The sequence below is a fragment of the Dryas octopetala genome, chromosome 2 (assembly GCF_963921425.1).
Source record: "Dryas octopetala chromosome 2, drDryOcto1.1, whole genome shotgun sequence".
NCBI lineage: Eukaryota > Viridiplantae > Streptophyta > Magnoliopsida > Rosales > Rosaceae > Dryas > Dryas octopetala.
This window is the reverse complement of record NC_141367.1, coordinates 21,539,845-21,565,684: the sequence shown is the minus strand read 5'-3', so window position 1 is coordinate 21,565,684 and position 25,840 is coordinate 21,539,845. Positions and strand designations below refer to the sequence as shown.

Sequence of the window (25,840 nt, the reverse complement as noted above, 5' to 3'; positions counted from 1 at the left end):
TACTAACAAAATATGAGTTAATTACACTTACACCTCTTGAGGTTTATTTTTTTTCACATATATTCCTTGAGGTTTCAATAATTACACATACATCCCCTGAGGTTTCAAAACTATTGCATATAACCCCCTATATGAGAAAAAAATGATGAGAAATTATGCAAAAAAACATGCTAAGGGGTGAAATGGCCTAATAAAATAAAGTGTAAGGTCTAACCTCAATACAAATATTTTTTTTGTTTATTTATTTTTTTCTCTTGTAGGGGGTTATATGTAATAGTTTTGAAACCTCAAGGGTGTATGTGTAATTTTTGAAACCCCAGGAGGTATATGTAAAAAAACGATAAACCTTAGGAGGTGTAAGTGTAATTAACTCAACAAAATATCATCTAACTTCTCAATATTTTGTCCTTATTTTCTATCGTTTCATTGTTATGATTAACTTGATCAATACTTGCAATACTCCAAGCTCCAACATAGAATTTAGAACTCATATACTATATGTTATCATAAAGTAATGCTACATTCAAAGATCATATCGATTTTGATTTCTTACTTAATTGGTATTCACACATTTTTCAAAAGGGTGAAACAAATTCATTTAATGGATCCGTTTAACGTGAGATATGATAAGTAACTGTGATAAATAAATATAGTATAAATATTTTTATTGGTTATAAAATTATGAGTCGTAAATGTTAGATAAATTTCGACTATAGATTAATGTCTATTATATATTAATCTACAAAGACGCATGCGTATATAATATATGTGTGCAATTCCCTTAATTGTTAATTATATACATGCATGAATATTTCTTTAAATTTTCACCAAGAATCTTGTCTCTGTTTTTGTTTTTTGTCCAAATAAACAACCTTTATTGAAAAGTAAAAGATAACTATAGGCAATGCCAAGATTCTCCTACATGATTTTATATAATTTGGCCTACTCGTTTAGTCGTTTACGTCCATCTCTCTAACAGTTGTGCATTTGGAATCACATATATACTCATCTGGCATTTGATTTTTGTTTCTTTTTTTTTTTTTTTTTAATCCTCACATCCACAAAATATCATAACTTTTGCCCTGGAAATTAATTATATGGATTTGAATTATCTGTTTTTTTTTTTTTTTGCTTGTTTTAATTCTAACTGTATAAATATAAAGAAAATTTTTTAGCAAAAAGATTTCAACTATACCCTGTTTTGCAGTTGAAGATCTCATTTTCACTTTGTTTAAATTAAAGAATATAATTAACTATTAGTTTCAATCAAGAAATCTCTATTAAATTCGTCAAAACATCTATTAAAAATTGATCACGTGACGCGTACATGACCAATTTTAAGGTATGAAAAAGTATTAAAAAAAATTAAAAAGAATGAAAAAGTATTAAAAAAAATTGGAAGAGGATCAAACCCTCCCCTCTCCGGCAACTGCCCGCCAGCCCCAACTCCCCCACTCCCCCGATGGTGTCGGCATCCTCTCTCCCCTATGCTCTTTCTTCTCTCTCTCTCTCTCTCTTTCAATAATATGTAGTATAAAATATGCATGGCACTTCAGGACAAATGGTCTGGTATTAACCTTACCTAAACCAACCAACTTTATAAACAAGTATAGTATAAAATATGAAGGCATTTTCCTTCTTTTCTTGTAGTTGTTGGTAAACTCTCTTTGGATCCACTTCGTTTGTCTCCCCATTTTTGTCAATATATAAAAGAAAGAGTATATCCATAGTGGTCAGAAACTTCAAAACTGACCTTGTTTTAATGCTTTTGCTCAATGCTTGCAAAACTTTGGGTTTTACAATGCTTTTTTGCTCAGTAATATTTTTGTACACGGATTACAGAGTGGAACTTATTTATATATTTTTATTTTTACTTTTTTGGCTGAGCCAGATATCATACAATGGCGCAATGCTTCCAAGTATCACTTCAAAGCACGCAATTTTTCTTTCCTGCATACATATTCTTTATCTTCATCCTAAGAGAGCTTTGAGTGAACACCGTAATTTATTCATTAATTGTGTCTTGATAATCTATTTATTAATTATGTCTTGCTCATGTCCACCAACATATCTTATGAGCAACAAACTTGACATTATGCTTCTTTTATTTCTAAATCCAATCTATAACCATCACACATTTTTCATTAAATAAAAATTCACTTAATCTAAATGCTAGAAGAAACCAAACAAAAAAGATATTGTTATTCTATAATTATAGTTTATTATGGATTCACTTAATCTATAACAAAAAAGACTTTGTTATTCCCTTAATCTAAGGATTCACACAATACCACCAAGTAGTGGAAACATATAGAAAGAAATTAAACAAGTTTATTATGTCATAATTAAGTTATTTATGCTTTTGAAGCTAACTTTACATAATTATTGTTAGTGTTAGCAAATGATGTAATTTAAGACTGTGTCGAGTGATAACCAATCTTAACTCACTAGTTTAGTGTTTAGTCCGAGTCATTATATGAATTGTTGAGTTCGATTCATTATATAAACACATTATATAAACATGTACGTACGTAGCACTCACTCTCTTTAACGATGCCCAATTTTGTCTCACTTGTGCATGTTGTATATTAAATGTTGGCATGTTGCCATACTCTATGAAGATACCAACTTCTAAGTTATAGGAGGTGTATTTTTTATTTTTTTGTTTTATATATTTTGGATAAGTTTAATTAGTGTGATATTAAAAATGATAGCTAGGGGACCATGGCCTGGCCCCCTTTGAAGTTCGACCGCTGCCTAGTTCGTTCTTGTTATTTGTGCACTACTCCCCGACATGCAAGCAGGACCACCACAGCCACAGCTCCAAATTGTTGAATTGTCACGGATTATCATTGGCAATCAACTATTTGAGAAACATCAATCCACAACAAAAACACATTTCTTTAATTAACCAATTAATCAATTAATTAAAACACATTTTCTTACACAACAAATTAACAGTTTAACACTACAACCCCCAAAAGAAAAAGAAAAAAAAAATTATAAACTAGCTAGCATGCATCGAGACCTCAACATTTCCCACGCTTCAATTCCTTGGTTTTGTGATATCATCAAAATACATTTTTCTTTGTCCTCATACATGAAACATGAAACAACATCCCTCCTGGCCTCTGAAAACTGAAAACCCAATAATTAATTAATTACACAAGGCCAAATTAATTAGACAAAGAAACCCCAGTAATTAATTTCTTCAATTCGTTGTCTTTTTCTTTTTCTCAACAGACAATTACCGTTACCCCAAGTGGCGCAAAAGATGAGGATGCTGCTGCTGATAAATCTCCAGTTCTTCTTGGCGGTGATGGGTGGCGGTGATCGGTGGCGAAGAGTTAGAAGACAAGAGGCAAATGACAAGGTCCGTGAAGGCACTGATAATGTCCTTGTGAATGTCTTTGGGGTTGAGCGAAAGATAGCACAAGAGCAGCTCGTGTAAATACTCCACATCATTTTTAATACTTATACTAGTGCTGTCAGTAGCATCCACCACCATGTCCCTATATCTAGCTTCAAGCATTTCCTCCATGGAGCGCCGAAAATCCGCGTACGGATTTGACGAGTACTTGGGTACGCTGATGCTTCTGCTCATTGAGACTAATGGGTTCGGGTTCGAGTTGTTGGTGGGTCGGGTGTCCGGGGACTCCACGATGGAGTTGGAGCGGCCAGGAGAGGAGAAGAAGAAGCGTTGGGAAGCCAAGATGGTGGCCAAGTCGGGAGGGGAGGAGGACTCGATGTCGTCGGATGAGTCGGAGCAGGAGGAGGAGTAGAAGTGATTGTCGGCGGAGGAGAGGTGGGATTTGGAGGTTGAGGAGAGCTCTTCTGAGTTGTTGGTGGTGTTGTTCAAGTCATGATGGTAAAGGGTGTTGAAGTTGTTGAAGATGAGTGGTGAGTGTTGGTCTTCGTCTTTAGAGGAGGGTTCATCATCAGCTGGTGGGGTTTGGATTGTGGGTAGGCATTTGAAATTGGGGAGCAAATGCTTCCATGGGATTTTGGTCATCTTTCACAGACAGACAGGGAGGGAGAGAGAGAGAGGGGGAAGAGGAGGGTGTTTGTTTATTGTTGTGGGTTATTGCTTTCTTTGTGGGTTGAAATGTTGATTGAGAACTTGAGAAGTGAAAGATAAAGAAAGAAAGGGTGGAAGGTTGGGTTTTATTTGGGGAGAGAGACGGCACTACAAAAGTCCACAGGACAGGGGAGGAAAGTGAGGTTTGCGTATGCAGCTAGAAATCTCTATTTTTGTTTTATTTCTACACTCAACCATTGAGTCATATGTTAGAAGGATGGTATTTGTAATTATTGACAAAAAATAAAAAAGAATATTAATTAACAAGAGCGATGGGAAAATAGACCAACAAATAAGGAGGTGTGCTTAAAACAGTCATGTGTGATTATACAGTCAGGTGTGCTCGATCCCCCATCATTTTAACTCACATCCATTGCTACTATCAAAATTCAAAAGTGTAGAAAAAAAGTTTTATGTTAAGTGAATATATAGCCCCTGCAATTAGATGCATATATATTAGACGTGTAGGAGCCTTTCTTTGGTGTATTAATCGACTAATTAAATTGATAGCCCAATAGATTTTCCAAAATATATAAAATAAAGTTACTTAGGCAAATAACTTAAAAAGTGAAAGTGATCTACAATAGTTGAGTTTTTAATAGAGAAAGAATATCAAAAAATTCTTTTTTAGATTACGTAATGCTATTTTTTTATTATTAAATAATGTTACTTCCATATTTTCTTGTGGTATTTTATTAATACCAACATATATATCCTTTATACTTGTGGCCACTGATATACACGTTCATTTGTTAGCTAGACCACATGATCGAGTATATTATTGCTAAAAAGAATAATTTTCCAACTTCACACACCAAACACCATTGCAAAATTTTCTAATTAATATACTTGCAACCACTTAGGACAAGTTCACAATCTATCTATTTGGCGGATAGTTTACAACCATTTCCTCAAAATGTTAAAGTTTCTATTAGGGGGTATACATGGATCTTCTACTTGATTTAGAAATCTTTGTTTTTCAGTAAAAGGATGTCACAACTTTATATTGAAAGTAAAATTCAAGCAAAGGATTCACATCCTTCTGCTACTAAAGTGGGATACCATTATATCTCATATACTCTTATTTGGAAAATTAGGTATCGGTTGAAATGGTACAAGTTGTAAGAAATACTATTAGAAGATGTACCACTTATAATTAAGTTGAAATATCAAGCAACAGAGAAAAAAGAAAGCCTGCCAACTGATGAATTTCAAGTTATATATTTTCTAACCTTTTACGAATTACGACCACCCTATGAAATATTAGTTGTATAAACTTAGAGCTTTATTTTTTATAAAGCTTTATTGATAACAATAAAATTACATATATTTATATATTTATTGATCATATCTTTATTTAATACCAGATTCACAAAAGACTAGCTAGTTTATATAATACAAGTGAATCTCACATTTAAAGAGATGCATTATGTACCTAACAATCATGAAGGTCCTTTAAATATATATATATATATATATATATACATATGAGTTCGTTTATAGTAAGATTGAACAACTTTTTACAAATTTAATCTTTGGAAAGTTGACGTACCGATCGAGCTAACCTTCAGGTTTTTAACCTTTTGAGTCTGGAAGGAAAATGCATGCGAAAGTTTTCTTGGTTTTGACGTACCCCACCATAAAAGGATCACTTCCTGTCAACCATAATATTTGTCTATTTGATGATCAGTAATTGCAAACCATGGTGCTCATCAGTAGTCCCTGTGATTGATGGCTTATTAATGGTACTAGTTCTACAAAAAAACTCAAAAGATACAGCTGACCTTCAATTTTAGGTATTAATTAATTTCTCTTCGCCCCTGCTGATGTAAAAATTTAATGATGTAGTTCCATCATCACATCAACCTTTATCGATCAACATCGATAGTACATCCGAATTCATTTGATGCACTATCTAGCCGCCTTACAATCAACATATATGCCTAATTCATCGATTGAGAGAAATATGCCTATTGCATGAAACAAGAGTTGGCCCACCAACAAAAGAGGTGAATTCATAATATTTTAAAATGCACAGGAGAAGCAAAGCAAATACAAGCAAATACTCGCTCTACAGCTTGCAACTTTGCAAGTAAACAAATTAGTATGTGAAGTTTTCACCAAATACCACTTGAAACCAAGTTCTGACAGTATATATGATAAAGTCTTAAAGAGAATTTTTAAATTCCAAAAATTTCAACAGTTAGAAAATGAGCACAAATAAAGAATATATAAACAAATAATGTGTCGAGTTAATTAATATATATATTTTATGTGCTATCTTTTCATTATCTGTTATGTGACTTATGTGAGTGATGTCACATGATAAAAAAAATAAATAAATACAAAAAACGTATACACGCTTTACATGAAAAAATTAATTTTTTATTTTTTTTGGGTGAACCCACTAATAATGATTTGATTGAATTGCGAAGACAGATTAAATATATCTGATCTTTGACAGAGAAGCAATTAAGCAAGACGCTACTGCATGGCAGTAAATATGCGCGCAAATTGGGAATAAAACTGCACACACTTCTTTTCAGTCATTAGTAGACTAGAATAGTAGTGTAGTGGGGTGCGTTTCAGCTAACGTCACCTGCATACATGCAACTCATGATCAGATGGATGACACATGACAATATGACATGAAGGCTCTCAATTGCATTAATGTGGCTCACCAATGCAATAAAATATGCAGTGCCTGCTTTCCTCTTCAAGGAAACCAACAACTCCCAAACTGACTTCTTACCTTTGGATTCTTACCTAGTCATGCAAGTACATAACTGCGCCATAGGTCCCCCATTGATCATGTATAAATTTTCCTTGGTTTCTTCCTTCTTTTTTTTGGTAATTAAATATGATACTAATTGTCCTTGGTTGGGGAGATGCTTAGTCCACTACTAATTGTGAATCTGTGATCCATAATTAAGAGGGTAATTACCTTTACATTAGTAGAGAATAGAGAAATAGAGATTGATTTGTTACAACCCTATTTTATAATTATGCTAAACAGTGCGGGCTTTGATATATACTTTGATTACTTTCCTGTAAATTTATTACATTTTGAAGGTTTGACGTTGAATTGATATTGTGTGGTATACCATGTATGATTTTATACCCACATGTAACTATGTAAGTAACTTATAATTATATATATTTCACATTTTCTAACTGTTGAAACTTGAAAGTACATCATATGATCAGCTTGCATATGGTTTGATTAAAAAGAAAACAGATATTAATTAAAAGTCTTAACTTGATATTACAAGAGCCAGATGATGATGTCCTAGGCCCAGCCCATATATAAAGAACCCACACTACCCCATTGCTAGCTGTAGCTGCAGTACCATTTTGTTTCTCAAATTACATTAATACACAGACACGGGTAGAAGCAGTACGTACTACTACTACAGGTTGGTGATCAGTGGGCCTTGTTTGAAAGCCCATTGAAGGCCCCCTTACCATAGAAACGTAGCTAGCTTGTTCATTAATTTACATACATAAAAAACCCTAAACCCCAAGATTACTAGGAAACATGAAATGATGTATCATATGTTTGCACTCTCATTGAGCCTAGCAGCTGCCCTGACAGAGGCAGCCACGCCACCGGCGTCGCTTTCATCAATCGGCTTGTTGCCGGCTGTTTGGGCGGAGGCCTCCAGTGCTTCACCTATGGTTATTGCGTTCTGCTGCATAAACCCCCCTGTACCTGCCTGCTGCAACGGGGTAGGCTGCACATACTGCCCAACAACCTGTCCGCCTACTGATTCAGTGATTATGCGCTTTCCAGGGACGTCAGTCTCTGTAACAGAGACACCTTGGTTTCCGACCACATCGGAAGCATCTCCATGACCGACAACACCAGCTCTTTCGTTCCGGCTTGCGGCGGCCTGCATGGCAGCGGCTGAACCGCCCTTCTGGGTCTGCCCCAACAACATACTTTCGGCGGTCTGCATCATGGCGGCGTCTTGCGGTGCAACGGCCTTGCCTGCGAGGTCGCCGCCGACATCGAAAACGTCGCCGTATTTCACCGCCTCCTTCTTGTCTTGAGGCCTCCGTGGCTGTTCCTGGCTCATTTTTCACAATTCAAAGCTTTTGCAATGGATAGCTTTCATATACGTACGACTGGAGGAGCTACAGTTTATATAGGTCACACAGCTATGGAATGTAAGTGGCACGTGACTATCTTAGACACGTGGCAAGACAAAGACAGGACATGCAGTTTCATTGTGGCAGTACACGTGGCAGCTGCAGGCAGCTCTTGTGTTCGCTTCGGTCAGAACCAACAGTCCACCGTTTCGAAGCTTGGCGACACTTCCATGCCATTTATATATGGCCAGGTGCCAGCATTTGCTCATCCAGTAATCACTCTCAGTTTATAGTACTCTAATTTTCTTTTCGATTTTTATTGAAATTGTTAATTTTAATTATTGATTCCATGAATTATTGTACACCACTAATAAAGAATCTAGAAAATGGATGGGCTATATATAGTCAAATTACTAGGTTTTCAGCCAATATAATTTGCTCTGTTTACGAATTTTTATCAACCCAAAAAATCAATCACTTTTTGGCAATGAACTTGATGTTTTACTTTGTCTTCAATAATATGTTCGAAATAAATCACGACGGGACACATTGCTTGTGATGCAATCAAAGAGCACAGTGTTCTCTAGCCATAACTCATACGCCTAAGCCACAAGGAAATAAAATTAAGCTGATTTTAGAGTGTACGTCATTTTGCGTATACTTTTATGACAAGCAAATAATATTCCATTTCTGGTGTCACATGGTTACAAGAAGTGCATTCAACTTCTGCCACGTCTAAATATTCCCCTATCATATTATGCAATCCGCATTGCCAAGCTTGGATAGCACCTGATGTCTATCCAGAACAGATTTAACATCATACAAACATGAAGACTTGAGTAACAAGACTCACAACTGCAGAGATGAAAACAATTATCGCAACTTACTGTCCATGGAAATCTACTGACTGTCTGCTTCATATAAATGTACGCTACAATTTGGAGAAGTCCTCTGTGTTGCTTTGGAGCTCATCGGCTTGCAACCTCCAATCCATTTCCTGCACAATAAAGTATGGAAAAAAAAAAATTAAAAATAAAGATTCTTTTGGTCAAAAGTAAAAACCTGTATTGTATGGAACAACTTCAAATCAAATGTATCACAAAGATTACAATTAATCAGCACTCAAGGGAAAGAATTACAAGAAAAACGGTCTTAATAATGAACTAAGTTGGACCATTTTAATTTAAATTCATCATAACCATCCATTTATGAGAGAATGTGCTGATATAGTAGTTATAACCCATCTTCACAGGAAAAAAAAACTTCTATAGGACAGTCATTCCATGTGGTCACACTGATATGGTATAACTAGCTACTCAAAGATTGCCATGTATTGAATTTGAAAGAAGATTTTCAATTTCACACATGCCAATGTATCAAATTTGAAAAAGCAAAATTTCAAAAATTTTATTATTCTGTTACAAAGTATGAAATTATGAATAAATATCTTCCTATAAGTGATTACTGTTTGAGAATGGGTGGTGGTTGATGGAATTACCCACTTTTCAACAGTTATTATAAGATATTAAAATGGTCCAACCCCCGTGCATATATGTACAGAAAGATCAGAAATCTATCATCTGTAATATGAATTCATAAAGAGCTGAAAAAAGATTAAACATGTTTTTTCTGCAAGAGGATCTTTCATCTTCAAAATTAGGTATGCAGTTCAATACTGCGTTTAATTTTTTCAATTAGTTTTGAAACAGAACATGTGGATCCTGTCATTATTTTTCATCAAGAATATGCAAATTGCAAGCAAACACAGAATTGCAACACCTTGGAACAAAAGAATATAAAATTTAAATTCAAAGTAAACAGCTCTCACTTAATTTTCAATCTTGAAACCAACATTATACAATAATTGTGATTAGAAAAGCTTACCGTCTGGATCAAAGAAAAAGACTTGCTTGACCTTACCATCAGGTAGGGACCTCTCAAAAGTCTGAATTCCCTTTTCCTGCACAACAAAATTTATTCAGACAACTTCCCTCAAAGAGAGGTAGAGAAAATACCAAAAAGAAACAACGATGCAAAAGCTTTGAACTAGGGTTGGCCCAAGAGGAGAGGCAAGCAAGGTGTTTGCCTTAGCCCCTTCTGAACAAAGATCGGAACCTATTTTATTTAAGCCTATTTTTCAAATCCAACTTCCATCTCTAGGAGAAAAAAAATATATGCTTACAGCTTTTCCAATTTCCATCCCAAAACAAAAAGCAAAAACGGAATAATAAACATTGAATTTCTAGCAAGTGATGGATGAGGTCATGAGGATAACTAGTCGTTTCCCACTCTCTCATTTGGGCCTCGTTTGATGTACAAGATTGGATTGGATAAGATAAATGACTAAATTCATGTGCATTCAAGGAAGAAGTTTCTAACTTGAAGGAAGAAGATGGATTAATCATAAGGGGAAAATTATCCCTTCCAATCCCCACAAAAATGGTGGGATTACTGGGGATAAGTTTCCCCTTATGGCTAGTCCATCTTCTTCCTTCAACTTAGAAGACACCCTCCATTTTTTTCCTTATATACACATGAATCTAGTCATTTATTCAATCCAATCCAATCCAATCATATGCATTAAACGAGTGGTGTAACTGTAAGAAAGGCCAAAAGGTTTAAGTTTCTTTTTTTTTTTTTTTTTCCTAATTCCTCCCACAATTTATGTATATGTGTTTGATTTTGAAGCCAAGAACTTCCACTATATGAATCTTCCGGCATCTGAATGTCATATGTGCTCTGTTTCGATTCATTATTATATACATAAGTTCATATTACTATCAGTTCATATGATGATATGAGCATGTATATAAAGTGGAAATGAAGAACCAGGGCAGAAGAAGGAAAGTGAAGCATGCTCAAGACTTCGGATGAAAATACGAGGAGGAAGATGAGCAAACAAAAACAGCAACTTATATCATACATATAACAGACAAAGACTTAATCTATGATTTCAGTTCATATTTCTAGACTACAATCCATCAAGATTTTCACTATAAAAGCCCATAACCACCACCCAATTTAAATCTTAACAATCAAACTGCACAAACTACAACTCTGTTTTATACCCAAATCACAGTAACAATAAAAAATGAATCCCAAATCATAAATATTACAAAAGGGTAGCTGAAAATGGATGTGTACCTTGAGGGTTTGGACAAAGGAGTGGAAGTTAGAGACAGAGAAGCAGATATGGTGGCCTCTGGGGAGATGGCTCGGGTCAGCGACCGGTGACGTGGCGCTCCAGGGGCCTTCTGGAAGCTTGTAATTTGGGTTCCTCTCGATGAGGTGCATAGCAAAAGCTGAGGGTAAATTCAGCCATATCACCTTGAATTCCACAAAGTTTGGGCTCTCTATCTCCTCGAACCCAAATATCTACAACCACCACATAATATCAATCAAATTGAGTTCATTACTAATTAGCTTGTTAACATAAAAACGATTATAAAAAAATGAAGAAGAAGAAGAAAAGTTGGAAGCTTGAAGGACCTCTTTGTAGAAATCAGCGAGTTGCCGAATGTCGGAGGATTCTCTGGAAATATGGTTGAGACTCGCTCCTTCTGCTACTGCTGCTGCCATTTCTTCTGTTGTTGTATTTGGTAAGCTGTTTGGGGGAGTGAGGCAGTGACTGGTGGTCTTATTGCTAAAGGCTAAAGCTACTTTAGGATGTGAACACGACGTCGTAGAAAGATTTTTTGTTTTTCCTGTTTTTATTTAGTACTAATTGTCTGATTTATTTTTTTAAAAGCACCTTATATCATTTAGAAGGTTTTTTTTTATCACCGGTGACCCCTTATCTTTATCCCTATCATCCACATTGCCCCAACCTTTCAATTCAATCAATGAGATTCACAACTTTTATCTCCGCACATCAATATGGCACTCACGTTCAATTATATTAAATTTTTTTTATAAAAAATGATCACATGAAGTGCACATAATAGTTTGATGAATTTGACCTTAAAAAGTTAGTCATGTGTGTTGCATACTTGCATGTAATTATTTTTTTACTAGATTCCTCATGAAATTGAGCGTGAGGGCCACATTAATTTGTGAATATAAAAATTAGGCACCACAATGATCAAATCGAAAGGTTAGAGGGCATGTTGATGATTGCGGCAAAGATAAGGGGTCATTGGTGATAAAAAAAAAAACCTATTTAAAATATGCATGGGTCAATTTCTTGGTAGAAAGCTCAACAACAGCAAAAAAATGGTTATAAGATATGAATTCATCACCAAAAATCTTTACACGAGCAATGACCATCTCTAAAGCGATGAAAACGATTGTTATCTCTCACAATAATTTCTCTACCTACAATGCCAGATATGAATTTGATTGCACCATGGCAATCTCCACAGATCCTAAGGTTTTTGTTAATCCTTATAGGCAACCCTGGAGGGATAGCAATGAGCCCAAATGCAAGGGCAATCTTCTCACTGTGGTACCATACTTCTGATACTTTCTCTTCTTCTTCCAAATCAAATAGGGCGAAATTGGTGTCGGGAATGTACCCAGCTTCCTTCATTTGACTCCTTAACTTGCTTAGCATTGCCTGAATCTCAGAATTCCTTTTATGGGAGGTGTCTTTCGCTTGGAAGACGTGGACTATGTTCTTGACCGCGACCCAACTGCAGCCTGCACCCTTTTTGATCCCACCATCTTTCATCTCCTTCCTCACAAGAGTGGCTTCCTCCCACCTGCATTCATTCATTGTCAAACACAAATCAATTTAATCAAATACAAGTGGGAAAAGGACCACAATAATAAAAGCAAAACAATCACTCTTAGGCTCCCAAATCAACCCTATGATGTCATTGATGTGTGTAATGGAACATCAATACCATAGCCTCACAATACTATAAATAGGCTTTTTAGTACCTGCCAGCAGCTGCAAACATGTTAGAAAGCACCACATGGTTGCCAGAGTCATTAGGATCAAGTTGAAATAACTTGTCAGCTGCAATCTTCCCCAATTCTGGTTTCTTGTACATTTTACAAGCCCCTAGAAGAGCTCCCCAAATGGAAATTGTTGGGCGAATTGGCATCTTTGTAATGAACTCATAAGCGCGCTCTACCATCCCAGCTCGCCCGAGCAAGTCCACAACACATGCATAATGCTCTGCCCTTGGTTCAACTCCATACCTTGCTTTCATTGACTCAAAAATCTGCATGCCCATTTGCACAGCCCCTGCTCTACTACACGCCGATAATACACACACCAACGTAACATAATTTGGTTTAAACTCTCGACTTCCGACGCTCATTTCCACAAACAATGCCAAAGCCATGTTGGCATGTCCTTGATGCGCATATGCGCCGATCATTGCGTTCCAAGTGATCAAGTTCCTTGAAGGCATCTCGTTGAAGGCACGCTCGGCATCTTCTACACTCCCACATTTTCCATACATGTCAACAAGTGCACTCCCAACAAAGATATTTCCCTCCACACACGCCTTCACGGCAAGTGCATGGACTGACCTACCCTGTTCAAGCCATGCAAGCCCAGAACAAGCACTTAAGACACTCGAAACCATGAAATCAGTCGGTTCAACCCCTTCTTTCGTACCACGCAAAAATAACTCACAAGCCTTCTCCTCCTCATCATTTTGTACATATGCAGCCACCATAGAGCACCAAGAAACCTCATTTCGCTGACCAATTCTATCAAAAACCATCATAGAAGACCCAATCTCCCTACTCTTCCCGTAAAAATCAATGAGCCCATTCAGAACCGACACGTCTTTTCCAAACCCACATCGCATCACAAACCCATGTAGTTGTCTTCCAAGCTCCAAATCCGATGTATCCGAACACGCATTGAGAAACGCACAGAAAGTAATCGAATTAGGCTCCCCACCTGCACGAAGAAACTCAATGAACTTGTAAACGGCATTGAGCGGCCGCCCGTCAAGCACTGCATTTGACATGTACGCATTCCACGTGGCAAGGTTTCTCTGAGGCATTTCGTCGAACACTTTCCGAGCCTCGTCTCGGAGACCCGTTTTGCAGTACATATCGAAAGCACTGCACCCAACAAAGACGTCGCATATCTGCCCGGCCTTGACCGCAAGCGCGTGGACCTGTTTTCCGGTGACGGGCAAGCGGAGCAAAGCGGAGGCCTTGAAGGCGCAGGGGAAGGTGAAGTCATTGGGCTGGATGGACTCCCGGCGCATGTTAGCGAAGTTGAGGATGGCGGAGGCGAAATGACCGTTTTGGACAAAGCCGGCAATGAGGGAGGTCCAGGTGACGACAGAGCGGGAGGGGTTGAGTTGGAGGACGAGTTGGGCTGAGTTGGGGAGGTCGAGTTTGGAGTACATGTTGACGAGGTGGTTGGAGAGGAAGGAGGGGAGAGGGGGGTCGAGGATCCTGATCATCTGGGCATGCGCGGCTCGGCCCAGCAGAGGAGAGTGAGTCGACACGGCCGATTCGACGAGGGAGGCGAGCGAGTTGGGAGTGAGGAATGGCATTGTTGGTAGTTACAGTCATGGTTGGGAGGGGACTGAGTTGGGGCTCAAGTTAGAGAAGCATGAAGAGTGTTTGTGATATTTCTTCACAGAAGCACAGGGCTTTCTTTCGTTGAAGACTGTTTGATTAAACTCTGTACTAGTCCGTCTTGCTTTAGCAAAGACGAAGATACTTGACATGCGTGTACTTTTTCCTAAAGACAGTCAAAATAAAATAAAAAATTATTATTTGATACTATCATCTATTACAAAGAGTGCTGTATCTTTTTTCTCTCCTTTTTAATTTAAAAAATTACAAATTTACTTCAATTTTAAATTACCATAAAGGACAAATATTATTTAAAAAAAAAAAACCAACAAACCACATAAGACTCCAACCTCCACCCATAACTCTTATCACCCTGCCGTCACCCTCATCGCCAGTGGTTGGCGCACTCTCTCTCTCTTTCTTTCTCTTTCTCTTCCTCTCCCTTTCACACCCTCCTTGTCGGCCCCCAAATCGGAGGTTAGAAACTTCTGAACTGGGGACCGGCAAAGTTGTCGGCCTCCCTTCCCTTCCGGCAAGGAGGGTGCAATAGGGAGAGAGGAAGAGAAAGAGAAGGAGAAGGAGAAGGAGAAGGAGAGAGACAGAGAGAGAGGAGGAACTCCGGCGATTACCTAGGTTGGCTATGGGGTGCAGGGGGTGGGGTGGGTTGGCTGTGAATGTGCAGGGGTGGAATCGAGCTGGGTTGGCTGTGGATGTGTGTGTGTGTGTTTTTTTTTCTTTTTTTGGGTATGGATATTTTGGAATTTTGTGGGTGGTTTTTTAGAAATTGTAAAATTTTAAAAATTTTATGGAGTATGTAGGAATAGGAGAAAAGGATGCGTAAACAAAGAAAATGAGTGTACAAATAACAGCACTCATTATAAATTGACACCCTTAGATGCACCTAATTAAGAGTTAAGACAAAGAAAAATTCACTTTAACCTTTATACTGGTCAAATCATAAATAATAATTAGTAATATTCCAGGGTTCCCACTTCCCACAATACATATCAAGAAATGAAAATAATTAGTCATTTTTCTTTATATAATAGTAGTTAAATCAATTTATTGCGTTATAATTTGGTGATTTGTGTTTGACACTGACTTGACCTATTTAGTATTTATGTTAGTAAATCGCGTCATATACAGGTTTGTATTAAATAAGGTAAATCAAAACCTGCTAACTTTATGCAGAGTTCGAGTTGAGTTAGTTATTGCCACCTACTTCTATTAAGTACTTATATGGTTCAATTACTGAAGTTTGAGTTTGTTTGTGTGTGCAGAACAGAGCAATGCAAAGAGTGTCTCGATCCATTAGCCAAAAAAAGTTTTGAAATTTTTTTTAGTGAGATCCATTGACACAGTCATTGCCTACAGTTTAGGTCAGGTTATATACACAGGGGCGGAGCCACATATAGGCCTGCAGTGGCCATGAACACCCCACCTCCCGACCAAATTAATCTCTTACAGTTCCTTTCGTATATTTAAAAGGATTGCAGTTATATATATTGTGCTTCATAAAATTTTGAAAAACATGTGTCTTGGCTCCTCCACCTATAGGAAGTTAGCTTTGCCATTTTGTATACACGTATCAAACTATCATTTACTAGTAAGGAGAATTGAGTCCTTGCATGTAAAGTTGGAATCAATCGGATTCATAACTAAAAATGCTTTTTAGGATAACAAAAACGCTTTCGTTGAATTTTTAATGAAATTTTATGTGTATCTACCACAAAAGCGTTACCAACAAAAACGCTGTTACATAGAAACAACTTTGTACGTGCGAGACCCTTAATATTTGTCTTTTCCCTAAATATTTACAATAAATTATAGAATTTCAGCAGTTAAGGAAAGAAAGCTAAGCATACAACTCACCTGGACCATGCATGAATAAGTAATTAACTTGAACCTAATCCAATTACCAAATTGGGCAAGGCACACCAAAAGTTCCTTATTGAATTAAATTGAGTGAATAATATTGTTTTAAAAATGTCGAATTGACATTCTGTATTTGTGTATTAGTTTTCACAGATGCCAAGTTTTTCCTCATTCTCACATCCATCTCAAACTTCCCCGAGTCTTTCTCTGTTCACTCCAAACATTCCGAGCTTTCTCATATATGCTGACACAGTCAAAAGACTCAAAACCCAATTAGCCTCAAGCCTCTCTCTCTCTCTCTCTCTCTCTCTCTCTCTCTCTCTCTCTCTCTCTCATCATATATCTGTTGGTTCGACACCGAGAGAGAAAGAGAGGAATATCAGAGAGTTGGGTTTTCCTTGAGGGGAGAGAGCAAGCTACGCAGGGCTGTCCGATCGAACGGTGGGGCCTACTTCCATGGAATCCATCAACGGAGGACGTGTGAGTAGTCTATCTTCTACCGTGGAAAAGCCTGCAGCTGATCATCATCATCATCACGCTGTCTCTCATGACCTCAAACTACTTGGAGAGGGCATCTCGTCGGTTCTTTCCCGATGGAACGGCCTGGAAATGGCGGTCCAGAACCAGTGGGGTGGCCGAGACTCCACCCTGAAAGCCCAACAACTGTCTGCCGATATTTTCTCTTGGTTCTCTCAATCCAAAGGTTTTAACTTCTACACTGAAATTTGATTCATTCACTTACATATGCATACGTATCTCAGATTATACATATATCTTTGCTAATATATTATGTAATAATAATTACAATAACAAATGTGCAGCACCACGTTACGTGGAAGATCTCGAAAATTTCTTACATGAACGTATGATTCTCTCCCTCAACACAGACATTGAGGACGGAAGCATAGAGGAGGTAAATTTTCACAAGTAAATGCTAGATATTAGAAATGAGATACATATGTATTAGCAATGTGTACATGTGGTATAAAAAATAGGTAGGAATGGTTTTATTCATTTCCCATTAACTTTTATGTGTTTCTGCTTCAACTTATTGTTGAGATTATATATGTTGATGAAATTTTGCAATTCAAGCAGGTGGCAGAACAATTGATGATTGTACATGAGGAATACTTGCATGGAAACCATTAGATAATGTTCTCAACAAAAAATGAGCTAGAAAGAGCCTTTCAACAACTCAACATAAGAAGAAGGTAACTCACAGATAGAGGAAACTCAGTTGTAGGGATCAAATTGCCTGCGGGGAGCATCCATTATTCAGGTCTCTAGTGAATGTTTGCAGTGTAATCACTTACTAATTTTCTTTTTGGGTTTCCTCTGTTACAGTTCACTGTAATAACTCTTCACCTACCTGTTCATATGTTTTTGTAATGTACTCAAGAAACCATTAATTGGAAATGCATGGTATGAGTTTTCAGACCATTCTAATGTCTTATGAAAGTTCCTAATATGAAATGTTAGGATGAGAACAGAAAAATAGCTAATATCCTATACATTCAGTGTGAAATAAGGATCCAGAACCTCTTCTCGTTAATTTGTTCTCTATTTGTTTATACTTGATTTTTAATCTTAGTCATATATTTGATATCCAAAAGCATAAAGTAAAAGATGAAATAGATTCGTAACACTTTTTGGACGTGAATGGAGTTACTGAAGGGAATAGTGGGTAACCTAGAAACAATTTCTAAGAGTGGAAGCATGGTGAATTTTTCAATTTTAATCACACATTCTCGTAGCCCTAGGATCCTTAGGTGTGATGAGACATGAAAAACAAGAAATGGCTAAAAGGATAAGAAATTACCCTTGAATACCCATCTTGGGTAGAACCCAAGATATGCACACATCCATGGGGATGCCTTCAATCCATGTACATCTTCAAGTTTGGCTCCACCAAGAGGATGAACTCACTAATCTCTCATGAAAATCTCATCTAACCTAGAGGCTTAAGATCATAAGTGTAATCTCTCTAAAGCTAGTCCACACCAAGTGTGAGAGAAGGAAATATGAAGAGAAAATAGTGATCTTGGCTACTAGATCAACATCTTTTCTAAGTATGGGTGCAAAGATATGGCTATGGAGATGAGTTTATCAAGACCCATCAATTTCTCTCTAAGTTTCATGGAGGAAGAGAGAGGATGGAGAAGGAGAAAATAACAAATGAAGCCCTAAGAGCATGTACATTGCTAGGCTAAATGTTAGGCTAAATGCAAGACTAAAGGCAAGATTTAGCCCAAAATCTAAAAAAATCTCTACATTGCTAGGCCAAAAGTAAGGCAATTCTTGCCTTGGCAAGATTTTAGGCTAAATTTGGCCCAAAATCTTGGTATTGCCTTTACTTTGTCAAGAGAAGTGGAGCCCACAAAAGAGAAAAGTAGTTGATGTAAAGTTAGTGGAGTCCATGTGTCAGCGCCTGATTGGAGATAACAAATGCAGCTGTCTTGATTGTGGGGGACAAGACCAGCAGCGGCACTAATGGGTGCGTGAAACCTGCCGCTGATGGCCTACTGTTGGCTAATTTGTTATTATTTTTTAAAAAAACCCACTAGCATAGCGTGACACTAACCCGCTGCTTTTTGATTAATAATTGCCTTAGCCAATGGAGCGATGCCATGTGGCCTCCTAAATTTATACCCATTAATACCCGTTAATTTTAATGCCCATATTAATACACAAATTTTAATACTCATATTAATACACAAATCTTAATAGGCAATGTGTCGTTCGTTGCCCATTACTGTTATCAGCAAGGAAAGAAAGAATTTGTTGCCTATTTACAAGAATATAGGCTAAGAAAAAATAATTTGTATTTATATGTAGAAGCTCACATCTTGATAGTGTTTCTAACGATCTGAATCGTTCATTTTTTAGTTTCTTACTCAAAGATCATCCCTGCCAAAAATCGGTCCAATTGGAGATGTAAAAGTTAGGTAATGGTGGTAGAACTTATGAACGATTATGGCTTTTCTAATGATAATCGAACGGGTAGATGAATTTCGATTTGGCCAATATTTTGCAGGATTGATCTTTGAGTATAAACGTAGAAAATGAACGGTTTCGATCGTTGAAATCACCTTGTGGTCTTCACAATTATTAAAACGACAAGGTTTCAATGAAAAAATTAATAGCATAATACTCTCCAAGTGTATTTATATGTAGAAGCTCACATCTCGATCGTGTTTTCAACGATCTGAACCGTTCATATTTTAGTTCCCCACTTAAATATCATCCCTGCAAAAAATCGGCCCAATCAGAGATATAGAAGTTAGGTAACAGTGATCGAACTTATGAACGATCATGGTTTTTTTAATGATAATTGAACAGGTAGATGAATTCCGATTTGGCCGATTTTTTGCAGAGATGATTTTTGAGTATGAATATAGAAAATGAACGGTTTTGATCGTTGAAATTAGGTAATGGATCAAGTAAGTTGACATAATAAACTTTTTTAAAAATTAAAGAAGAGTTTTATTTTTGTATTAACTTTTTAAAAAAAAAAAAATTTTTCTTTTAATTCTTAATTTTTTTGTAAGCCTGTATTTTTTTTTTCGGGATTACCCGCCTGACCTTATAGAGAAAATTTTCAATTTCTCACCTGATTTTATCTTCTCCTTCTCCCTCTCTAATCTCTTTTTGTAACCCTCTTGGCATTTCCAAACCTCTCTGTCTGTCTGTCTGTCTGTCTCTCTCTCTCTCTCTCTCTCTCTCTCTCTCTCTCTCTCTCTCTCCAGTAAATCAAACACATTCAAAAGCTCTACGGAATCAAAAACGCTCAAACACTCTCCATTTCCTCCCCTTGGTTCACTCTGCCCCGCCGCTCCCCACCTCAGCCTAGCCCAGTCCCGGCCAACCCCGACCCGCCCTACGTAGCCCGACCCTCCCCTCTCTCTCTCTCTCTCACTCTCTCTCTCTCTCCCTCCCTCCCACCGTCCCCGTCCTCTTCCCCTCCTCCCCCCTGCGTCTCTGCTCCCCCTGCCTACTGAAACCCAACCCCCAGCCCCGACGACCCACCCCGGAAACCCCCATCCCTGCCCCTCAACTCTCTCTTTGCGTCACTTTCTCTCTCCTTTTTCTCTCTGCCACCACCGAAACCCTACCCCCAGCACCATCGAAACCCAACCTGAGCCACCATCACCGCCCTTCTGATTGGGTTTTTATTATTTAGGTAATTTCTATTTTTTTTTTCATTTTTTTGGTTTTTTAATTTCTACTTTGTTAATTATGATTATTAGAATTTGTTTGTGATTTTCCAGGTTTGGTTCAAGATGATTATTAGAATTTCTGTTTCTGTTGAGGTAACGAAATCCTAACTTGAGTTTTTAAATTTCTATTTTGATATTTAGGTTTCAATTTTAGGTTGTTATTTGTGCAGGGTTTTAATTTTGCAATTTCTATTTGGCCTAAGCCTTTGTAGATGAATTGAGGATTTGATTATAATGTTGGGCTGCTTGTTGATTTGGTTATAATTTTACTCAATTTTGAGTTTGGTTATCAATGTGAAAGTTGTATCTTGTTCTTTATTCACTTAGATATTGATGCCAATTTTATTGGATTTGGAGTAGATGGGTGTGTGTGGTTAAAATGGTATGACTTCCATGAATGACATAGAGTGAAGCTTAAAGGTTATGGGTTTTACATTTGAAAGAGCTGGAACAAAAAAAGAATTGAGAAAAAAATGTGATTTTTGATGTGAGTTTTTTGGGTTTGTAGCATATGGGTGTGTAACTTTAAATTGTTTCTTGTTACAGAAGAATGGGGAGGAGGAAGAAGGAGGCGGAGGAAGAAGAAGGAAGGGATTAGAGAATGGTGTGGGATGCACACGTGGGTGGGCTGGTTTTCTTAAGTTTTTAAGTTGTTAGTTTTTTTTTTTTTTTTAATTTTAAGTTATTAATGTTATAAAATACTTTTAAAAATTTTTTATTGTTTATTTCCACGTGGCATACATGTCAATAAAAAATTTATGTGAGTATTGTTCACATTTGTCAAAAGTCAATTTTAGAAAAAAAATAGGCATAAATTTTATTTAGACACATAACTATATAAGCTATTTCAATTAGGTTTATGAACTTTAAAATATTTCAAATATACACCCAATTTATTATCTAAATTGAAAAATGAATTTCTGTCCATTGATTCGTTGAGAGATCAGTTAAATGACAGCTTGGGTTTTGCTGACCGGGATTACTTGACGACGTGGCGTTATCTCAGCAAACATTTCCTGCCAAATGAGCGACACAGATGCACAATTTAATAATAATAGAGAGAGAGAGTTTGTGGGCCTGTGTCAGGGGTTAGGTGGACCTGTGTCGCTCATTTCCCGCCAAATAAGTGACACAGGTTCACCTAACCCCTGACTCGGGTCCACAAACTTATCATCTCTTTCTCGTTCGTTGAACACAAATGAGAGATTTATATTCGAATTTAGGGAAAAACGTGATGTTTTTTGGAGACTAAATGGTTATGAGAGCGTTCGACGAGCGAGAAAGAGATGATGAGTGTGTGGGCCCTTGTCAAGTGGACATGTGTTGTTCATTTGGCGGGAAATGTATGTTGAGTTGGTGCCACGTCGCCAATTAATCCCCGTTAGCAAAAGCCAAGTTGACATTTAACTGATCTCTCAATAAATTGATGGACGAAATTTTATTTTTCAATTTACATAATAAATTAGGTGTATATTTGAAATATTTAAAAATTCGTGGACACTGTTATAATAGCATATATAGTTACGTGTCTAAATTGAATTTATACCAAAAAAATAAAATACCCTGGCACAGAAGCCAGGCGCGAGAGCTAGTAGAAGAAATCAGAAGCCAAGCGAGAGAGACGAAAATGGCGAGGACGATTTCAGGGGTTTTGGCGCGACAGTTGGTCGGCAAACGCAGCAATCCCGGCGCTGGTCTTGTTCATCATCTTCAGCTTCCTTTTATTTCTGTCCAAACCCAAATCTTAAAAACCCTGACTTCAATCCCAACCACACCACACACAATTCCTTCCACTTCCAAACCCTTATTCAATTCCCTTCACTCCCTAAACCACCGACGCCTCTGCTCATCCTCCTCAGCAGGTATCCCCCACTTTCCCTTCTACTTTCTGTTTCTCCTTTTCTTACTTGTTGCCACTCACTCTACTGTTTTCACAAACTTGTTATTTCAGATCTCCCAAATGTTGTCCTCATTAACTCAGCGACGCAATATTATGAGGAAGTTGAGAAAGTTAAAGGTAATATACTAATATTTACTTGAATTAGTTTTGAAATACCGAATTTTTTGGTTTTGGTTCAGTAATACCCAATTTCTTTGTAATTGCAGATGAATTGTTGCCAGCAGTTTTCTTCTTCATGACAGTCACCGATTATGTTTGTGAGCTGTAAATAATTTGCTTTCATCAATTAAGTCATTTGCAATGAGCGGCTCTTTTTCAACTTAATCTTGGCCTACTCTTCCTTGTGCAGCCAAGGTTATATCTAAAATCATTGAAGAGTTGAGAGTGCAATTCCCACATGTGAAAATATATAAGATTGACATTCAGCAGGTGTGACATTGTAATATGGTCTTCTGTTAACTTGGATCAATTTTACTTAGAGAACCATTTTAGTTTTATTGTAAACTGTCTGAATCCCTTCTTAAGATTAAGGTCAAAACACCCAAAAGTGTTGTCAATTATGAATTCCCTTACAAGTCATTTTCATTATCTCTGGTCCCTGCCATTGAAATTTGCTGGCTCCGCCCCTGATTAGCGCTTGCTCATGCAGTAATTTTCTTCCATACTCTGGTTATTATCCAATGTGCATATGCTTATAGAAGAATTATGATATTATTTCCTGTAATGCATCCAAATTAGTAGACCTGACCTTGTTTATTCTATCTGTAGGAAGAAGTTAAACAGTTAGTGTACGTATATAATCTCTGCAGTATGGTGAGTGATTTGGTCCTTTTATTTTGTTTGAACTTAAATTTCCATACATAGCTTCACTGACCTAATTGCTCATATGGTTAAACCATTTTTTAGTATACAATTTGAAAAATTGGGTAATATTTATTACCATATCCTAATTAATAGTTTAAAAAAGCTAAACAAACTACACTGAGTTTGTTCAAGCTGAGTGAATATATTTTAGCTCTCCTTTCATCTGAAAATAGAAACTACTATGTTGATTTGTGTATTTTGTTGCAGCCAAAACTTCATTTCTATCAAGATGGGAAAATGGTATCTGAGCTTAACGGTTATGATGTGTCATGCTTCAAAGACACATTTAGAGAACTGTACAGGTAATTCTTTTCTAGGTTGCATTACATTTGTGTTTCTTTTCTTGTGTTTTGTGATTACAGTCATATATGGGTGGCGATCAGGGTTTTGGCTTAATTGCTTTTTTGCTGTTGCCACCCAAAGTTTTAAGCAAATTTCATATTACCACGTGAAACTTTTTTTTTTTACTCGCTTTACCACCCATAATTGATTTCTGTGTCCTACTTTACCTTTGTCAACTCCGTCGCCCATTCTGTTAAATTTGATGACGTGGTGCCCACATGGCCATTGTGGGCCTGTTTTTTTTTTTTTTTTGGCTTATATAAGATGTTGCGTGGACACAACTCGATAAAATATTATGATGTTTTAAAAAACTTTAAAATTCAATAAAAATATAGAAAAAAAATAAATCCCAAAACGCAGCACCTTCCCCTTCCTCCTTCATCCCTGCCATCCCTCCCCTCCCCCACCCGAAGCCTGCCCCACTCCACCACCCTTCCTTCCCATCTTCCTCATTGCCGGCGGCCCCTCCCACCACCAGCAACTTCCTCACCTATTCTTTCGATCTTGAAAAGCCTTTGGAAAATCACTTCCACAGCTTCACAGGCTAACCCAAATATCATAGATCAAGCCAACTAGATTGGTATTTGCAGATATGGACCCCAACACTTAATGAATTACAGAAGGAGGGCGAGTGACAGAGAGGGTTATTTTTGTTTTTGTCTTTGGTTCCTTCTGGGAGGTCTTCAAAACCAATTGGGGGAAGGAAGAATTGGTTTATGGAAAGGAGGGAGGGTTTGGAGAAGTGCATTTTGGGCTTTCGGTGGAGGCCCAATTGTGGGGATAATGAAATTGAAGGGGAAGCTGTGTTGGTGGACGAGAAGCTTGGCTATCTGAATGAGTGGGATTGGAACTGTAGCAGAGTCTTAGACCTCAGAAATCCGAGTTTTGTTTTTGTATTTTTTTTTTTCACATTGATGGCCAGCCAGCATTAAGGTGGCTGGAAGGGAAGGGTGGTTGGATGGGGTGGGGTGGGGTGGGGTGGGGATTGGGTAGGAAGGGGGGGTGGTGGAGGGGTCAGGGTGCTGCGTTTTTGGGATTTGTGTTTTTTTTTTTTTTCTTCAAATCTTCAGCTTTTTATTTTTCAATTGAATTTTAAGTTTTGTAAAATATCAGAATTTTTATTAATTAGATTATCCACGTGGCACCTTACATTAGCCAAACCATAGTGGCCATGTGGGTGTCACATCATTAAATTTGATGGAATTGCTGACGGAGTCGACGGAAAAGGGTAAAGTGGGAGTCAAAAATCACTTATGGTTGGTAAAGTGGGTCAAAAGAAGTTTCAGATGATAATTAAGCCTTAGGGTTTTTGATGGCTCAAGTCAAGTTCTCTCCGCATGTGATCATTCTGTATGTTCATTTGTTTTTTCTTTCTTACATATGATACATTGTATAACACATTTACTGAACCCTATTTTTTGAATATCTGGTGTACTTCCAACCGGAAGCGTTGAGGCTGGAGGGAGGAAATTGGGAGGTGTTGCAGAGTTCTCAGAACCGAGTGATCGTATGTTTACTTGGAGAAAGTGTCTTGTCCATGGGTTGATGATGATGGTGCCGACGATGGTGCCTTGATGTGGGCACTTGAATCTTTACGTGGGGGAAGTCCTAACAGCTATTTGTTTTGTGGTTGTGTGCAACTCAGTTATTTCTAGATCAAAACTGGAAGGGAGACTTTCTCTAGCAATGGAGTCCCTATCATGAAGCTTAAAATGGCTTAATTATGCAATTGATAAGAAATAAGTTGGATGCACATTGCCCCAACCTTTCAATTCAATCAATGAGATTCTCAACTTTTATCTCTGTGCATCAATATGGCACTCATGTTCAATTCTGTTAAATTTTTTTATAAAAAATGATCACATGAAGGTTGATAAATTTGACATTAAAAGGTTGGTCATGTGTGTTGCATGTAATTATTTTGTTACTGGATTCCTCATGAAATTGAACGTGAGGGCCACATTGATTTGTGAATAT

General features: G+C 37.4%; 6 protein-coding genes and 1 long non-coding RNA gene across 7 annotated transcripts; 3 read left to right on the top strand and 4 right to left on the bottom strand.

The window, feature by feature from the left end:
* Nucleotides 1-3,253: 3,253 nt before the first annotated feature.
* Nucleotides 3,254-4,041, bottom strand: LOC147294075 (transcription repressor OFP16-like). Its single transcript, XM_086231172.1, has one exon. The coding sequence runs from the start codon at nucleotides 4,010-4,012 to the stop codon at nucleotides 3,254-3,256; it is 759 nt and encodes a 252-aa protein (XP_086087298.1). The 5' UTR covers nucleotides 4,013-4,041.
* Nucleotides 4,042-7,303: 3,262 nt separating this feature from the next.
* Nucleotides 7,304-8,615, bottom strand: LOC147294074 (late embryogenesis abundant protein D-34-like). Its single transcript, XM_086231479.1, has one exon. It carries the CDS (start codon nucleotides 8,155-8,157, stop codon nucleotides 7,630-7,632), a length of 528 nt encoding a protein of 175 aa, XP_086087605.1. The 5' UTR covers nucleotides 8,158-8,615; the 3' UTR covers nucleotides 7,304-7,629.
* A 152-nt stretch (nucleotides 8,616-8,767) lies between these two features.
* Nucleotides 8,768-11,820, bottom strand: LOC147294073 (Lactoylglutathione lyase / glyoxalase I family protein). The gene is made up of 4 exons (XM_086231480.1): nucleotides 11,660-11,820; nucleotides 11,315-11,545; nucleotides 10,055-10,130; nucleotides 8,768-9,167 (listed from the first exon to the last, which is right to left on the bottom strand). Exons 1-4 carry the CDS (start codon nucleotides 11,747-11,749, stop codon nucleotides 9,139-9,141), a joined length of 426 nt encoding a protein of 141 aa, XP_086087606.1. The 5' UTR covers nucleotides 11,750-11,820; the 3' UTR covers nucleotides 8,768-9,138.
* Nucleotides 11,821-12,370: 550 nt separating this feature from the next.
* On the bottom strand, nucleotides 12,371-14,824 carry LOI1 (Pentatricopeptide repeat (PPR) superfamily protein). The gene is made up of 2 exons (XM_086233591.1): nucleotides 13,052-14,824; nucleotides 12,371-12,870 (listed from the first exon to the last, which is right to left on the bottom strand). Exons 1-2 carry the CDS (start codon nucleotides 14,638-14,640, stop codon nucleotides 12,405-12,407), a joined length of 2,055 nt encoding a protein of 684 aa, XP_086089717.1. The 5' UTR covers nucleotides 14,641-14,824; the 3' UTR covers nucleotides 12,371-12,404.
* Nucleotides 14,825-16,996: 2,172 nt separating this feature from the next.
* LOC147294071 (Pre-rRNA-processing protein TSR2, conserved region) lies at nucleotides 16,997-17,689 on the top strand. Its single transcript, XM_086234414.1, has 3 exons — nucleotides 16,997-17,243; nucleotides 17,362-17,453; nucleotides 17,636-17,689. The coding sequence occupies exons 1-3, from the start codon at nucleotides 16,997-16,999 to the stop codon at nucleotides 17,687-17,689; spliced, it is 393 nt and encodes a 130-aa protein (XP_086090540.1).
* Nucleotides 17,690-20,236: 2,547 nt separating this feature from the next.
* LOC147294070 (uncharacterized) lies at nucleotides 20,237-21,272 on the top strand. The gene is made up of 3 exons (XR_015120899.1): nucleotides 20,237-20,720; nucleotides 20,809-20,850; nucleotides 20,928-21,272. It is a non-coding gene; the product is annotated as an uncharacterized LOC147294070 (long non-coding RNA).
* A 565-nt stretch (nucleotides 21,273-21,837) lies between these two features.
* Nucleotides 21,838-25,676, top strand: LOC147294069 (uncharacterized). The gene is made up of 7 exons (XM_086234508.1): nucleotides 21,838-22,619; nucleotides 22,709-22,774; nucleotides 22,864-22,914; nucleotides 23,007-23,086; nucleotides 23,426-23,470; nucleotides 23,729-23,823; nucleotides 25,312-25,676. The coding sequence occupies exons 1-7, from the start codon at nucleotides 22,184-22,186 to the stop codon at nucleotides 25,436-25,438; spliced, it is 900 nt and encodes a 299-aa protein (XP_086090634.1). The 5' UTR covers nucleotides 21,838-22,183; the 3' UTR covers nucleotides 25,439-25,676.
* Nucleotides 25,677-25,840: the final 164 nt, after the last annotated feature.

What these genes read in the sequence shown, in the direction of transcription:
- LOC147294071 (XM_086234414.1), top strand. Translation starts at nt 16,997, where the DNA reads ATGGAATCCATCAACGGAGGACGTGTGAGTAGTCTATCTTCTACCGTG. An exon ending in TTGGTTCTCTCAATCCAAAG is followed by an intron (nt 17,244 to 17,361) that starts GTTTTAACTTCT and finishes ACAAATGTGCAG; the next exon opens with CACCACGTTACGTGGAAGAT. An exon ending in AGGACGGAAGCATAGAGGAG is followed by an intron (nt 17,454 to 17,635) that starts GTAAATTTTCAC and finishes CAATTCAAGCAG; the next exon opens with GTGGCAGAACAATTGATGAT.
- LOC147294069 (XM_086234508.1), top strand. Translation starts at nt 22,184, where the DNA reads ATGGACGAAATTTTATTTTTCAATTTACATAATAAATTAGGTGTATAT. An exon ending in GGAAGTTGAGAAAGTTAAAG is followed by an intron (nt 22,775 to 22,863) that starts GTAATATACTAA and finishes TTGTAATTGCAG; the next exon opens with ATGAATTGTTGCCAGCAGTT. An exon ending in GACAGTCACCGATTATGTTT is followed by an intron (nt 22,915 to 23,006) that starts GTGAGCTGTAAA and finishes TTCCTTGTGCAG; the next exon opens with CCAAGGTTATATCTAAAATC.
- LOI1 (XM_086233591.1), bottom strand. Translation starts at nt 14,640, where the DNA reads ATGCCATTCCTCACTCCCAACTCGCTCGCCTCCCTCGTCGAATCGGCC. An exon ending in ATGTTTGCAGCTGCTGGCAG is followed by an intron (nt 12,871 to 13,051) that starts GTACTAAAAAGC and finishes GAATGAATGCAG; the next exon opens with GTGGGAGGAAGCCACTCTTG.
- LOC147294074 (XM_086231479.1), bottom strand. Translation starts at nt 8,157, where the DNA reads ATGAGCCAGGAACAGCCACGGAGGCCTCAAGACAAGAAGGAGGCGGTG.
- LOC147294075 (XM_086231172.1), bottom strand. Translation starts at nt 4,012, where the DNA reads ATGACCAAAATCCCATGGAAGCATTTGCTCCCCAATTTCAAATGCCTA.
- LOC147294073 (XM_086231480.1), bottom strand. Translation starts at nt 11,749, where the DNA reads ATGGCAGCAGCAGTAGCAGAAGGAGCGAGTCTCAACCATATTTCCAGA. An exon ending in TCGCTGATTTCTACAAAGAG is followed by an intron (nt 11,546 to 11,659) that starts GTCCTTCAAGCT and finishes TGGTGGTTGTAG; the next exon opens with ATATTTGGGTTCGAGGAGAT. An exon ending in CCTTTGTCCAAACCCTCAAG is followed by an intron (nt 10,131 to 11,314) that starts GTACACATCCAT and finishes TTTGTTGTGCAG; the next exon opens with GAAAAGGGAATTCAGACTTT.